At 40.9% G+C, this 15,807-nt stretch overlaps 1 protein-coding gene across 1 annotated transcript in view; it reads right to left on the bottom strand.

Annotated features, from left to right (window-relative positions):
• Positions 1-15,807, bottom strand: part of med12 (mediator complex subunit 12) — a 197,583-nt gene that overhangs the window by 72,434 nt on the left and 109,342 nt on the right. Inside the window, exons 25-26 of the mRNA XM_060832767.1 lie at positions 6,196-6,309; positions 5,222-5,385 (exon numbers count right to left, since the gene is read on the bottom strand). Coding sequence (XP_060688750.1) covers positions 5,222-5,385; positions 6,196-6,309 — 278 coding nt within the window. The remainder of the gene's footprint in view (positions 1-5,221; positions 5,386-6,195; positions 6,310-15,807) is intronic.

Below are 15,807 nucleotides of genomic sequence, written 5' to 3'. Positions count from 1 at the left end.
GCTGCAGATGGACATGTACTACTTAAATACGAGGAGTTGTAAGTAATGCTGAACATAGTCCAAACATCAACTAATATCTCTCCACTTCAGACCCTACAATGGTGGGAAATTCATTAAACAATAGCTAAAGTTGATTAGGCCTAGGCCGCTAGCTTAATGAACTCCTGTAAACATGCCCTGGAGCTGAAATGACCTATCCTCCAAGGAACAAAACTATCTTCCTTTGTGTCAGGTATGACACCAACTAGTGGAGTATTCCAATTCCAACTGACTCTAGGGCTTCTTGATATCATGTTCAGTCAAATGTGGCCTTGATGTCAAAAGTAATCAGTCTCAACTCACTTCTGGAGATCAGCTCTTTTGCTGATGAAGGGCTTATGCTCGAAACGTCGAATTCTCTATTCCTGAGATGCTGCCTAACCTGCTGTGCTTTGACCAGCAACACATTTGCAGCTGTTCATGTTTGAAAGAAGGCGGTATGTTCAGGTTTGAAAGAAATTTTAATGATGTCCAGAGCTGAATGACTCTAGTGCAACCGAAATGAATGTCATTATTAACCACATATTTATTTGGTAGCACTGATGATAACACTTTTTGTCAATTTACTACTGATTGAGAGAAGACTGATGGGATGGCAATTAATCACGTTGAATTTGTCCTAATTTGTGTGTACTGAACATGTCCAGGCAATTATTTATTAGGTAGTTGCTACTGTTTTAGCTGTACTGAAACTGCTTGGCTCAAGCAACAGCAAGGTTTGGAGGACAAATCTTCATTATTGCTGAACGCTGTCAGGGCCCATAGCCTCAGCGGTATCCAACGCCTTTAGCTGTTTGTTATCATATGGAGTGAACTAAATTGGCTGAAAACTGACATCTGGGATGCTAGGGACCACTAGAGGAGGCAGAGATGCATCATATGCTCAACATTTCTGGCTGAAGATTGTTGTAAATGCTTGAACTTTGTTTATGCACTCATCTGTTAGTCTCTCTATCATTGTGGATAGGGACATTGTGGAGTCGTCTCCTCTGGTTTGTAATTAAATATTCATCAAGGTTTAACAATTGGATGTGGCAGGATATGGAGCTTAGATCTGACCCAGTCTATCACTTGCTGCTTATGTTGTTTGGCATGCAAGTAATACTGCTTTATCACCTTCACCACGTTGACAGCTTATTTTTAGGTCTGCTTGATTTGCTTCCTGGCATGTTCTCTTGCACTCTTCATTGAATCAGTGCTGATCAACTTGCTTGATGAAAATGATAGCATATAGGTTATGCTAAGTCATAAGTGAGTTTGCAGATTTTGTGTCTTTAGTTCAATTTTGTTGCAAATGATGACCCACAGCACCACATAGATGCCCAGTATTATGAATGTGTAGAGGTGTTCTGTACCTTTAAGAGAGAAAGGAAGCTAGCAAGGACTGACTAAAAACAGAGTGCTGAACAAGGTAAAAGCGTAACACCTGGTTGAATCAAACAGCTGGAGTTGTGTTGTCATCAAACAAGTACAAATTCAAGTTTGGCCAATCAGTTTAAATTATGCCTCAGATACCAAAATCCAATCGAATTTGCATCGAGTGTTTTGATGACATCAAACCAATGAAATGATCCAAAGTTTTGGGATATAAAATTGGACATTTTGAATAGTTGGAGGGAGAACTGCCAAGAAAACCAACAAGTATAGACTGCTAGCTGAACAGTTCTCTGAAAGGTATCTACTCATAAGAAACTTGTCCAGCAGAACACCAAAGCCGACCTAGAGAAAATAAAACTACAGAAGAAAATCTACAATGGAGGGTCAACAAAGTTGACTGGTTTTGAAATGTATTTTTTTTTGTAGATCTTATTTGCGTTTTTTTTCGTAGACCAGTATTGTAGAGTGGGAGGTAAAAGATAGGTTTCAGAGAAAAGAGTTGTAAATAGTCATGGTTTAATGTTGTCTTTTGGACTTAAAGAATAAAATTATTTTAAACAATGACCTCTGGGATAGTTCCTTGCCTCTTGAAATTTAACAGACCATGGAGTGAGGTGAGCGTCTCTGCGTATTGGGTTTAAATTAGCAGAGGAGTTTACCTGCGTTGTAACACCAGTCTTTAGTTGCTGTTTGAAGTCTATTCCATTTGGTATAGTGTTAGTACCATGCAACATAATGAGAGGTAACATCAATGTGAAGAGGGGCCTTTTCGCCACAAGGTCTGTGCATTCCTATCAATACTGGCACAGTCAGGTGCATTTGCCACAGGCAAGTTAGTGAGGATGAGGTTAGGTATGCTTTGCCCTCTTCTTTCGCTATCTGTTGAACAGATTCATTCTAATAGCGATGCTCTTTAGGACTTTGCCAGCTTGGACAGTCGGGATTTTGCTAAGCCACGCAGTGGCAGACACTGAAGACTGTGACCTAGAGCATTCTTGCTACCCTCAGTGTTTCCTCCAAGTGGTGTTCAAAATAGAGGAACACTGATTCATCTGCTGAAAGGGATGCTGGAAACTGGGGTTTAGCAAGTCATTTCCTTGTCAATGTTTCATCTCAACATGACTTCATGGCATGCAAAGTCAATGTTAATAACTTTGAGGGCAACTCCTTCTGACTGTACATCACTGCCACCACCTTTGTTGGATCTAAGAGACAGGTCAGACTGTAAATGTTAGTAAGGAGGACTTTACAGAGCTGAGTTGGCCATTGTTGTTTCCAGTGTTGACTAATGCGAGGTGGTTCATGCGGTTTCCTTTTTTGAGTTTTTTTTGAAGTGGTTTGATATGCTAACCCTTTCAGAGGGATGGTCAAGTTAACCACAATGTGTAGGTCTGCAGTCACATGCGAAGTTCCCCTTAAGCTGTGCTGGTCTGACATTCCACGAATCATGATTGGCGTGTTGACATGGATCACATCATTGAGTTATAGTTCTTCATGTTGCTGCTGAGGACAGACGTCCCATTTCCATGCAGAAGGAGGATTAAAGGGATTCATAGTCATGTGTAGGCCAGAATAGGAAAAGGCAGCAGATTTCCTTCCCTAAAAAACATTAGTATGCCAGATGGATTTTTACGACAATCAACAGTCCTCATGGACATTTAATTTTCAATTTAAAATGTCACCACTTGCCATGGTAGATTCAAACCTGGGCCACAGAGTATTTCTGATATCGCTGGATTACTAATCCAGTGACAATGCCATGACAACATCATCTCTTCCTAAAAACTTGCCTGATTGCGTCCAGCTCCAACAACACTCAAGAGACTTGGCACTGTCCAGGTAAAAGCAGCCCAGTGAATGGCACAACATTCTCAAATATTCACTCTCTCCACTACTGACGCTCAGAAGCTTTAGATTATACCATCTGACAAGACACTTTGTAGAAGTTCACCATGCTCGAATAGCGCCTTCTAAATCCCAAACCACTGTCACATAAAACTAAGGCAGCAGATACATGGCAACATTACCACCTACAAAATTCCCTCCAAGCTACTCACCATTCATATTTGAAAATATATTGTTGATCCTTCAGTGTGAGTGGGTCAAAATCCTGAAACTCGCTCCCTAACAGCACTGTGGGTACAGCAAAGCTAAATCTACTGCAGACATTCAAGAAGATTAGTCACTACCACCTTCTCCACTTTAGCTCATGGTATAATTTTTGTGTGAGTATACTCAGGGGCACAGGATTACAAGGCATGGAAACAGACTCGCCCACGGTCAACTCGCCCATGCCAACCAGATCTCTTAAACTGATCTAGTCCTATTTACCAGCAAATGTCCCATATCCCTCCAAACCCTTCCTATTCATGTTCCCATCCAGATGCCTTTTAAATGCTGTAATTGTACCAGCCTTCACCATTTCCTCTAGTGGTTCATTTAATACACACATCACACTCCACATGAAAAAGTTGCCCTCTCTTCTTGAACCTATGTTCTCTAGTTTTGAATTCCCTCACCCTAGGAAAAAGGCTTTAGCTATCCACCTTATCCATATTCCTTATGATTTTATAAACTGCGAAGGAAAATCCTTAACCACAGATGGCCCAGGAGAAAAAGCCTCAGTAAATGCAGTCTCTCCCTATAGGCCAAACCCTCGAGTCTCAGCAACATCCTTCTAAATCTTTTCTGAATCCTTTCAAGTTTCACAACAAACTTCCTATAGCAGGGAGACTAGAATTGTACGCAGTATTCTAATAGTGACCTCACCAATGTCCTATACAGATGCAATATGACATCCCAATTCCTATACTTAATGCACTGACCAATGACGGTAAACATGTCAAATACCTTCTTTATGATCGTGTATACCTAAAACTCCATTTTCAAGGGACTAAGAATCTTTACCCCTAGGAGTCATTGTTTAGCAACCCTCCCCATAGCTCAACCATAACCCCTGCCCTGGTTTGCCTCACAAAATGCAGCACCTCACATGTACCTAAAGTAAACCCCATCTGCCATTCCTCAGTCCACTGGCCCATCTGATCAAGGTCCCGTTCTACTGAGATAACCTTCTTCACTGTCCACTACATTACCAATTTTGGTATCACCTACAGACTTACTGACCATACCTGCCATATTTACATCCAAGTTATTTAAATAAACAACAAAAAGTAATGGAGATAATACTGACTCTTGCAACACACGACTGGTTACAGGCCTAATTTGAAAAACGACCCTGCACCACTACCCTTGTCTCCGAACCTACAAGGCAATTTTGTGTCAAATTGGCTCGCTGCCCCTTGATTCCATGTGATCTAAACTTGCTAACCAGTCTACCATGTGGAACCTTGTCAAATGCCTCACTGAAATCCATATAGATAACATCTACCATTCTGTTTTCATGAATCTGCTTTGTCATTCTTCAAAAAACTCAATCAAGTTAGTGAGACACAATTTCCCATGCACAAAGCCAAGCTGACTATCCCTAATCAGTCCCTGCCTTGTGGGAAAATCTAGCCCAGTGTAGTTTTTTTTGTGGGATGGGTAGTTGGTATAGAGGAGAATGATACATTAAGCACAAGTTGCTCATTTAAACATGTCAGGCCTGTAAAATAAAACATAATTAAAACATGAAAATTGGAGCTCAGACACCTATAAACAATGAAGTGTAATTTTCTAAAATTGAACTCTATATTTTAGACAAAAATAAGATAATTCTTGCTAAATGCATAAAAACAGAAAAACTTTAATTTCAGTGAACACACATTAACATTTCAGTGTCCAAAACTTAAGGCCCTTTTACCTGCTGACAGATATTCTTTAACACGTATTTAGCATAAGCATCTAAACTGGCTGTTTCAATTGAAACAGTCCGACTGCCAGATTTTTTCACTCCTACATCATCGTCTGCAAGTTCCTCCATTCCACCAGAAAGTGAAAATCCAGAGCCTTTCAATTCAGCATCACCTAAAATTGAAATGGAAAAGGAATTATTTTCATTGTGTGTTGTGAGTCTTCTAGATTACATTTTAATTGTATCTCAATGCACAGTAGCTTCTCTCTGGAATAAAGTCATCCCCTCTCTTAGCTTACAGTTAATTGTCCCGGTACACAACACCAACCTTCCTTGATCAAAGGAGCAGAATGACTGCAGCAAGAAAAGATCTCTTATCTATTAGATACTTACTCCATCAACAGTCCAGAAACATTGACTCCACTAGGACTTCTCTCATAGTTATCATCACAACCACTAGTTGTTAGTTATTTTGAAGTCATACAATAGTGAAACTTATAAAAGGCATGATTTCAACAGTGGCATCTGGTGTTCAAAAGGCAGTGTATACTAAGAGTGCAGGTCCACTCTCCATTCATTAAAACAAAGTGTTCTGGAAGTTTTAGACGTTACATTTGGAATTTTTTAATAGACCATTTGCTATGTGGAACATCCAGTTGAACTACAATGAGAAAAAAATCTGAACTTACTTTTCATAACTTCTATGAGAAGAGAAATTAAGCATTGCTGTTGATAATTTTAAGCCTTATGGTTAAAAAAAAATGTCTTTAGCCATCTACTGAGATGCTCTTAACTTCTATACATATGAATGACATCAAGAAATATTACATTAAAATCAGAGTTCAATCTGGGCATGCATCAGCTGAAGCAAAGGGAAAGAAAACGTGTTAACTTATAAAAGCTGAGTGCAAAACAAGCATCTCAAACAAAAAGGAGGCCCCATCATCCAACAGGAATCAACAATCAATATTGACAGCACTCACCCAACATAAAAATAGCTTTCAAAACTGCAAAAACTGCTCCAACCACAATACTGTTCTGTGATGCAGCCAACAAATGTCTGTCACAGGATGAACGAATCCCAACTGTTGGTTTATCTGAAACAAAAATAGAGGAAACAATTGATTATCATCATGCCAAGAATAAGCAAAAGTCTTTTAACTGTGGCCGTCATCTTACTTGCTCTCACCCACACTCTGTCATATTCAGGTTGTAAGCTTGCTCACTGAGCTGGACGGTTTGTTTTCAGACATTTCGTCTCCATGCTAGGTAACATCATCAGTGAGCCTGCAGTAAAGCGCTGGTGTTCTGTCCCACTTTCTATGTGTGTCTCTTCAGGTGGGTGATGTCATTTCCAGGTTTTTCCCTCAGAGGTTGATAAATGGGTCCAAATCGATGTGCTTATTGATGGAGTTCCAGTTTGAATGCGAGGCCTCTTGGAATTCTCATAAATGCCTTCATCTAGCCTGTCCTAGGACGGGTGCGTTGTCCCAGTCGAAGTGATGCCCTCTTTCGTTGGTAAGCAAGGATACTAGTGATAGCTGGTCATGTCTGTTATTGACTATTTGGTGTTCGTGTATCTTGATGGCGAGATTTCTGTCTGTCTGTCTGACGTAATGTTTGTTACAGTCCTGTCGTGGTATTTTGTAAATAACATTGGTTTTACTGGTTGTTGGTATAGGTTCATCAGCCACTGTTTAAGTGTGTGGTAGATTTGCAGACTACCATGATGCCAAGGGGTCAGAATAGTCTGGTAGTCATTTCAGAGATGTCTTTGATGTATGGTAATGTGGCTAGAGTTTCTGGGTGCTTTGTGTCTGCTTATTTGAGTTTGTTGTTTAGGAATCGGCAGACTGTGTTTATTGGGTAAAAACAATGACTGCAGATGCTGGAAACCAGATTCTGGATCAGTGGTGCTGGAAGAGCACAGCAGTTCAGGCAGCATCCAACGAGCAGCAAAGTTTGGGTTAGATCGTGGAAGGGCTGTTCTTTCGAATCTCTGCATGACTGCTTCTGCTAAGAAGCCTGATATTGGTGATCCCATGGGTGTTCCAATGATTTGTTTGTAGGTCTTGCCATTGAAGGTGAAGTAGATAGTGAGGCACAGGTCTACTGGCTTGAGGATATTGTCCTTGCTGATGAAGTTTTGCTGAGTGGTGTATGCATCCTTGGTTCCTCTAGTAGTGTAGTCAGTGTTTCTTTGGCCAGGCTGATGTTAATGGATGTGAATAGAGCTGTTACATCGATGGGTATGTTGGATCTCTCCAGTTACATTTTTCTGGAGATCCGTCTTTCTAATTAGTATTTATTTATGAAGTTTCTTCAATGTGGCTGTGACATGGTTTTTCAGCTGTGGAGTTGGGTCTATCGCTACCTGTTTGTAAGTGTCAGTATCTGTGAGCAGTGAGTTTACCTTTTCAACATACTGGGTTCTGTTTAGGATGACAGTCACGCGCCCTTTGTCTGCAGGTAGGATTACAATGTTTCTGTCTTTTCTGAGTCCTTCTAAGGCTTTCCTTTCCTGGGTGTTGAGGGTGCTCCTTTCTTTCTTCCTGCTTAGTGTTAGTGCAACTGTCTGTCTGATGGTCTGCTGGGTTTCTTCTGAGAGTCCACTGTCTTTCAGGGTTGATTCTAATTCTGCTAAATCGTTCGCTTGGTCCACATGGCTGTAATTGTAGTTCATCCCTCTTAGTAGGACAGTTTTTGTGTCTGTTAGTGATCGAACAGATAGGTTTATAATCCAAGCCAGAGTTGGCTGTGTTGTTCTTTTGTATGATCTTGTCTAGTTTTTCCTGTGGTGATAGTTTTTCTAATTTTCTGTGTTTGCTGTTGTTTGATGCTGATGGCTTGTTCTAGTGTGCCTGTCCATTCATGGTCTGTCACGTTGGTGTATAAAGCTTTTCAGTGTGAAACTTTCCCATTGTATTTTTGGAGTCGGTTGTGGACATTGTTAATCATTTCTCGCAACATTCTGATTCTATACCAACAACCAGCAATACGAATGCCATTTACAACATACCAAGAAAGAACGGTAACCAACACTACATTGGACAGACAGACAGAAAACTAGCCACCAAGATACACAAAAACCAACTAGCCACTAAAAGACATGACCCACCATCATTAGTGTCCTTACACATCCAATGAAGAAGTACATCACTTCAACTGAGACAACATATCCATCCTAGAACAGGCTAAAGAGAGACACACTTGGGAATTCCAAGAGGCCTGCCATTCAAACTGGAACTCCATTAATAAACACATCAATTTGTCCCCATTTAGCAACCTCTGAGAAAAAGAACTGGAAATGACATCATCCACCTTCAATCACTACAGATTGGAAGCAGGCTATTTGACCCACTGAGTCCATACCAACCCTTCGAAGAGCATCCCATCCATATACAGTATCCCACCTCCTTACTCCACTCCACACAGTCACCACAGGGTGGAATCAAACCCGGACCCCTGGTGCTGTGAGGTAAGAGTGCTAACTGCTGAGCCACTGCATCACCCTATATCAGCCATTACCACTTTCTGGAGAAAAGAATGCTCCAGACTCACAATCCTCAAAAACTCTCCTCGCTTCTGTCTTAAATTAAGACTGTGTGCCCCAACTCTAGCCTTCCCTACATTTAAAAAAACCCTCTGAAGCCTTCTCAAGATCTTAAATGCTTCATTGAGATCTTTCATTCTTACAAACTCCAGTAGATACTGTACATGCTCAACCTGTTCAAGACAAACTCTTTATTCCTGGAATCATTTGATTAATCCTTCTCAGAACTGTAACCAAGACATTTCTTTTTCCCAAGTAATGAGACACTAACAGTAGACAGCAATCCAGATGAGGTCCCACCAAGACTTTGTAGAGCTGCAGCAGGAATACTTTCATATTTCATCCTCCTTGCAATAAACCACAACATTTCACTTGCCTTCCCATCAACTGCTGTAGTTGAAGACTAACCTCATGTGATTCATTTTCAGTTCTCCCTACTAAAGTGGACACTTTCTCACATGTCAACTTTTTCATCATTTAACCTATCTATATTCCTTTACAGATTCTCAAATGCCTCTTAACAACTTGTGTTTCCTACCTATCTTGATGTCATTGGTAAATTTAGGTACCGTGTATTCACTACACTTGTTCAACCAAGAATATAGATTATAAATTGTTGAGGCTATAGCACTGACCCTTGTGGCACTTCACTTGTTTCAGCTTGCCAACCTGAAAAAAAATTTAATTATCCCCATTCTCTGCTTCCTGGTTGCCAACCAACCCTCTATCCACGTTTACACGTGACCTCCAACACTAACTAAAGTAGAAAAAAGAATTGCTGATACTGGAGATCAGTAACAGAAACAAATTGCTGGAGAAACTCAGGTCTGGCAGCATCTGCAGAGAGAGAGTGCAGGGTTAACATTTTGAATACAGTGACCCTTCTTCAGACTGATAATAGGTAAGAAAAGGTGACATATATTAAAATGAAAGGTGGGGTAGGGAGTGAGCAGACAAGCAGAGATGGAGCCCAGAGGGAGACAGTACAATCGCTAGGCAGACAAAGGGATAGATGATAGTATGCTTGGGACAATTAAAAGCTAATAATGGGGACCATAACACGGCAAAAATTGGGTTGGCAGTGCTGAAAACATCCAATGTCATGACAGGCCTTGGCATGTGGAGGTGGGTAAAAGACATAGAAGGTGCTTCAATTCTAAAATTATTGAATTCAATATAGGGTCCTGAAGGCTTCCTCAAAATGGAAACAAGACACTGTTCTTCCAGCTTGCACTGAGCCTTGCTGGAGCACTGCAGCAAGCCCAAGACAGATATGTTAGCCAGGGTCAATGATGATATGTGGCAGGCAACTGGAAATTCAGGGTTATCTCTGCAGACAAAACGTAGGGATTCTGCAGTGATCACCCAGTCTGCATTTTGTCTTCCCAATATAGAGCAAACAACATTGGGGAAAGCGTTATAGACAGCTCCTACACTATGTGCTCTCATCTTGTGTTGTAACATTTGGTAACATTATCAAATGCATTTTCTCAGAATAATAATTAATTCAACAAAATTTCTCTTATGAAGTTACACTGATTCTGCCTGATCACATCATGATTTTCTAAGTACCCTGCTATAACTTCCCAATAATGAATTCTCACAAATTGCCTAAGACTGACATTGACCTAACTGGCGTATGATTTGCTGCTCTGTCTTTCGTCCTTTCTTGGAAAGGTTGCATGTTTGATATTTCACAATTTGCTCAGAATGTAAGGAATTTGGAGTATGATAATCAATGTCTCAAACACCTCCGCAGTCACTTTGTTTAAGAGATGAGAATGCAGATCATCTGGTCTGGGGAACCGTCAGTCTTTAACTGCACCCTCTGGGTGATTGAAAAAAAAACTAAAACAATCTTTCACTTCTTGGTTTTCAAGTATCTTTGGGAAATTTTATACGTCTTGTAATATAAAGACAAAGACAGAATATTTATTCTGTCATTTTCTTGTTTTACATTTGTTTCATCAATTTCACAGACTCGCTCTTTAAAGGACCAATACATAATCTAGGTACTCATTTCGCACATTAACACGTGTGGAAACTCTTTATTAACTTCCATTTTAATAATACCAGCTTGCTTTCACTCATACTTTTTCTTCTTTTGCTGACTCTTGAAATCTGACCAATCTTCTAACTTACCAATAATATACGTTGTTGTTATTTTTCATACAATTCTTAACTTCCATATTTAGTCACAGATAATTCAATGAGCCTTTGTTTTCCACTGGAAAGAATCTCTTTCAAGAGATATTAAATATTTCTTTTAAAAAGCCCTGCTATCTTATCGTTTACCCTCATTTCCTAGCTCTCTTTGGTCAGCTCTGACTTTTAAACTTTATCAGAACTTTGTGAAGTTTAGTACAGCAGCCTTAGACCCACACTTCTCCCTTTCAAACTGAACACAAAATTCTATCATGTTACGATTACTGTCATTCCTTAAAGTTTGTCTATATATAAACAGAAAGATTGCAATTACCAGCGTAATATGCCATTTTAGCAGCTCAATCTAATGCAGAATCTTGGTCAACAGTGACCGTGTATTGCCAGGGTCACAGACTTGCCAATTTAGCATCAAATGGAAAAGAAGAATTAACTGGTATTGTCTAGTGATCATTAAAATTAGAAACAGCTGTTCAATATTCTTTAAAAGAACCCCTGTGAAAGACAGCTCTTAGAAATGAGTGCCGAATTTGCAGAAGTTAAAAGATAACACTGAAGATGCTTGAAATAAAAATCCACCTAGTTAAGGTAATTTACATTTAAAAAAGGCACTTCCAAGCATCGCCCATCTCCTTTAGGTATCTGTCAGTATTATACACAGCATAAAATAAACAGACAAGATGTTTTTGAACAATCTTGATGAAAAGAAATGTTGACATAGCCTCTACTTTCAGAGGAAAACTCATAGGAATATAAGAACAGGGGTAAGCAACTCAGCCAACAAGCACACTCTATAATTCAAGATCATGGCCGATCATCTCCTCAATGCCATAAAATGTTGTGGGCATTAGACAGAGACATAGCTGCAAGGGGATCAGGGCTGGGAACTAACACCAAAGATATATTAGAATCTAAAGGACAGACAGAGGGGGCAGGGGTGCCTTGGTAGTAAGACGTGAAATTAAATCGCTAGCAACAAGCATTATGGGGTCAGAAGGTATTGAATGTGCAAGGCGGAGTCGAGGATTGGCAAAGGGAAAAAGATCCTGGTGACAGTTATGTACAGGCCTCCAAGCAATAGATGGAGCAGAAAGTAAATCAGGAGATAGAAAAGCATGTAAGAAAGGCACTATTACAATAAGCACGGGGGCTTCAATGGTGGACTGGGAACATCGGATTGGTAGGGCATCCAAAGTAAAAAAAATGTCTGGAAGCCAAAGGGTTAGATTTTTAGAGCAGCTTGTGGCACTGTCGACTAGAAACAGGCAATTCTGAATTTGGTGATGTGTAATAGGGCACATATTGATTAGGGAACTGAAGGTGAAGGAACCACTAAGTGGCAGAGACCAGACTTTACCTGGAAATTTGAGGGGGAGAAGCTGGAATCAGATGTAACAGCATTACGACTACTAACACAAAGGAGGAACTGGCTAGAGTTCGTTGGAAGGGAAGGCTAGCAGATGAGACGGAGAAGCAGCAATGGGAGGAGTTTCTGAAAATCATCACAAGAAACACGAGGAAACTGACGCTGACAAGGAAAATCAAGGACAGCATAAGAACATGGAATATGCATTCAATGTGGTGAAGATTACTGGGACGCCAGAGGATTGGAAAGGCTTTTTAACGAGCGGGAGACAATTAAAAATCAACTGGGTGGAGAAGATGAAATATGAGGCTAGCTGGTAATATAAAAGATTCCAGGAGTTTTTTTCAGACATATGAAAGGCAAGAGTGGACATTGGATAACTGGAAAATGAGGCTGGAGAGGTAGTAATGGGGAACAAAGAAATGGTGGAAGAACTAAATAGGTATTTTGCATCAGTCTTCACAATAGGAGATACCAGTAGCATACCAGAACTTCAACAGAGTCAGGGGCAGAGGTAAGTGCAATGGCCTTTCACTGAGGAGAACGTGTTAGGGAAGCTGCAAGGTCTGAAGGTGGATAAATCATCCATACTGGATGGACTACACCAAAGTTGTTAAGATGGTAGCTGAGACGATCTTGGATGCACTGGTGCTAATCTTTCAAGAATCATGAGGAGGGAGGGTTCCAAAGTGTAGGAAAATGTTTAAAATCTGATTGAAGATTTGTAGCTCGGGTATCCGTTGTTGTGGTTCTGCTCGCTGAGCTGGAAGTTTTTGCTGCAAACGTTTCGTTCCCTGGCTAGGGAACATCATCAGTGCTGTTGGAGCCTCGTGTGAAGCGCTGCTTTGATGTTTCTTCCGGTATTTATAGTGGTTTGTTCTTGCCGCTTCCAGGTGTCAGTTTCAGCTGCAGTGATTTGTATGTGGGGTCCAGGTCGATGTGTCTGTTGATGGATGTTCTTGCCGCTTCCGGGTGTCAGTTTCAGCTGTAGTGGTTTGTATATTGGGTCCAGGTCAATGTGTCTGTTGATGGAGTTTGTGGATGAATGCCATGCTTCTAGGAATTCTCTGGCTGTTCTCTGTCTGGCTTGTCCTATGATAGTGGTGTTTTCCCAGTCATATTCATGTTGCTGGTTGTCTGAGTGTATGGCTACTAGGGATAGCTGGTCGTGTCGTTTTGTGGCTAGCTGATGTTCATGGATGCGGATTGTTAGCTGTCTTCCTGTTTGTCCTATATAGTGTTTTGTGCAGTCCTTGCATGGTATTTTGTAAACTACGTTAGTTTGGCTCATGCTGGGTATTGGGTCCTTTGTTCTAGTGAGTTGTTGTCTGAGCGTGGATGTTGGCTTGTGTGCTGTTATGAGTCTGCACAAAACACTATATAGGACAAACAGGAAGACAGCTAACAATCCGCATCCATGAACATCAGCTAGCCACAAAACGACACGACCAGCTATCTCTAGTAGCCAAACACTCAGACAACCAGCAACATGAATTTGACTGGGAAAACACCACTATCATAGGACAAGCCAGACAGAGAACAGCCAGAGAATTCCTAGAAGCATGGCATTCATCCACAAACTCCATCAACAGACACATAGACCTGGACCCAATATACAAACCACTACAGCTGAAACTGACACCCGGAAGCGGCAAGAACATCCATCAACAGACACATCGACCTGGACCCCACATACAAATCACTGCAGCTGAAACTGACACCCGGAAGCGGCAAGAACAAACCAATATAAATACCGGAAGAAACATCAAAGCAGCGCTTCACACGAGGCTCCAACAGCACTGATGATGTTCCCTAGCCAGGGAACGAAACGTTTGCAGCAAAAACTTCCAGCTCGGCGTGTAGGAAAATGGCTAATGTAACCCTATGTTTAAGAAGAGAGGGAGGCAGATGATGTTAAATTATATGCCAGCTAGCCTGACCTCAGTCACTGGTAGCATTTAAGTGCCTATTATTAAAGATGAGATTATAGAGTACTTGGAAATTTTATATTTAATTCACTCATGGGACATTCATGCATGCCACAGCTGGCCAGCATTTATTATCTGTCCCTAGCTGCCCTTGAGAAGGCAGTGGTAAACTGCCTTCTTGAACTGCTGCAGTCTATGCTCTGTAGGTAGACTCACAATGCCCTTAGGATGGAAATTCCAGGATCTTAACCCAGCAACACGGAAATACATCACTGTTCCTTCACAAGTCATGATTGTGTGCCATTGTGCGGGGAACTAGCATGTGTGAATGTTTGCACATACCTATTGCCCTTGTCTTGCTGGATGGAAGTGATTGTGGATTTGGAAAATACTGTCTAAGGATCTTCGGTAGATTTCTGCAGACTTGCTGTAGATAGTACACACTGCCGCTACTGAATATCGGTGGTGGAGGGAACCAGCCGAATAAGGGAATAAGGTGCCAACCAGCCGACCTATTTTGTTTTGGATGCTGCCAAGCTTCTTGACTGGCATTGAAGCTGCACCCATCCAGGCAAGTGTATTTTATTACATTCCTGACTTATACCTTGTAGGTAGTTGTCAGGCTTTGTTTCGAGAGGCAGGAGGTGAGTTACATACTGCAGTATTCCTAGCCTCTGACCTGTTCTTCTAGCCATTACATCTAGATGACAAATTCAATTGTTTTTCCGGCCAATGTTAACCCTCAGGATGTTGATAGTGGGGTATTCAGTGAGAGTAACAACATTGAATGTCAAGGGGCAGTGGCTAGATTGTCTCTTATTAGAGATGGTTATTCCCTCGCATTTATGTAGGATCTTACAGGTAGACAACCCTTTATCCAAAGAGCTCCAAAATCCGGAGGCTTTTTTCTGAAGTTTTTTGGTCAATAACCAGATTGTTTGGCGTGCAATCAGGTAACCCAACTCCACGCCCACTCAATGCGTGTCACTCGGATGCGATGTATTCTGTCTCAGGGCTCGTTACTCACAGCGAGTCTACTGTTCGATAAGATATTTTCAAAATTTCACCATTTAAATGTCACTTATTTCAAAATTTCTGAAAGCCAGCTGGTCCCAAGCGTTTCAGATAAAGGATTGTATACCTACACTTACCACTTGTCAGGTCAAGTCTGGATATTATCCAGATCATGTTGCATTTAATATAAACTGCCTCACTAACTGAGGAGTTGCAAAACAGTGTTGAACATTGTGTAATCATTGGAAAACATCCCCACTTCTGATTTAGGATGGACAGAAGGTCATTGATGAAGCAGCTGACGATAATTGGGCTTAAAACACTATCTTGAGGAAATCCTGCAGGGATGTTCTGGAGCTGAGATGATTATAACCACTCAATGTTCCAAATGAAGTCTTACTGAGATTCTATAAAACTACAGCAAGACATCTTTACTTCTGTACTTAAATTCCCTTTGAAATACTAGAAAGATATAGTTTACCTTTCCAATTGTTTGCCGCACCTGATGGTTTTCCTTTTGTGACTTACAGACAATAAAACTCAGATCCAACTTTGACACCAGCTTCCCAAT

This window comes from Hemiscyllium ocellatum, chromosome 11 (assembly GCF_020745735.1).
Source record: "Hemiscyllium ocellatum isolate sHemOce1 chromosome 11, sHemOce1.pat.X.cur, whole genome shotgun sequence".
NCBI lineage: Eukaryota > Metazoa > Chordata > Chondrichthyes > Orectolobiformes > Hemiscylliidae > Hemiscyllium > Hemiscyllium ocellatum.
Note: the sequence above shows the minus strand (reverse complement) of the source record. Positions and strands in the feature narration are given on the sequence as shown.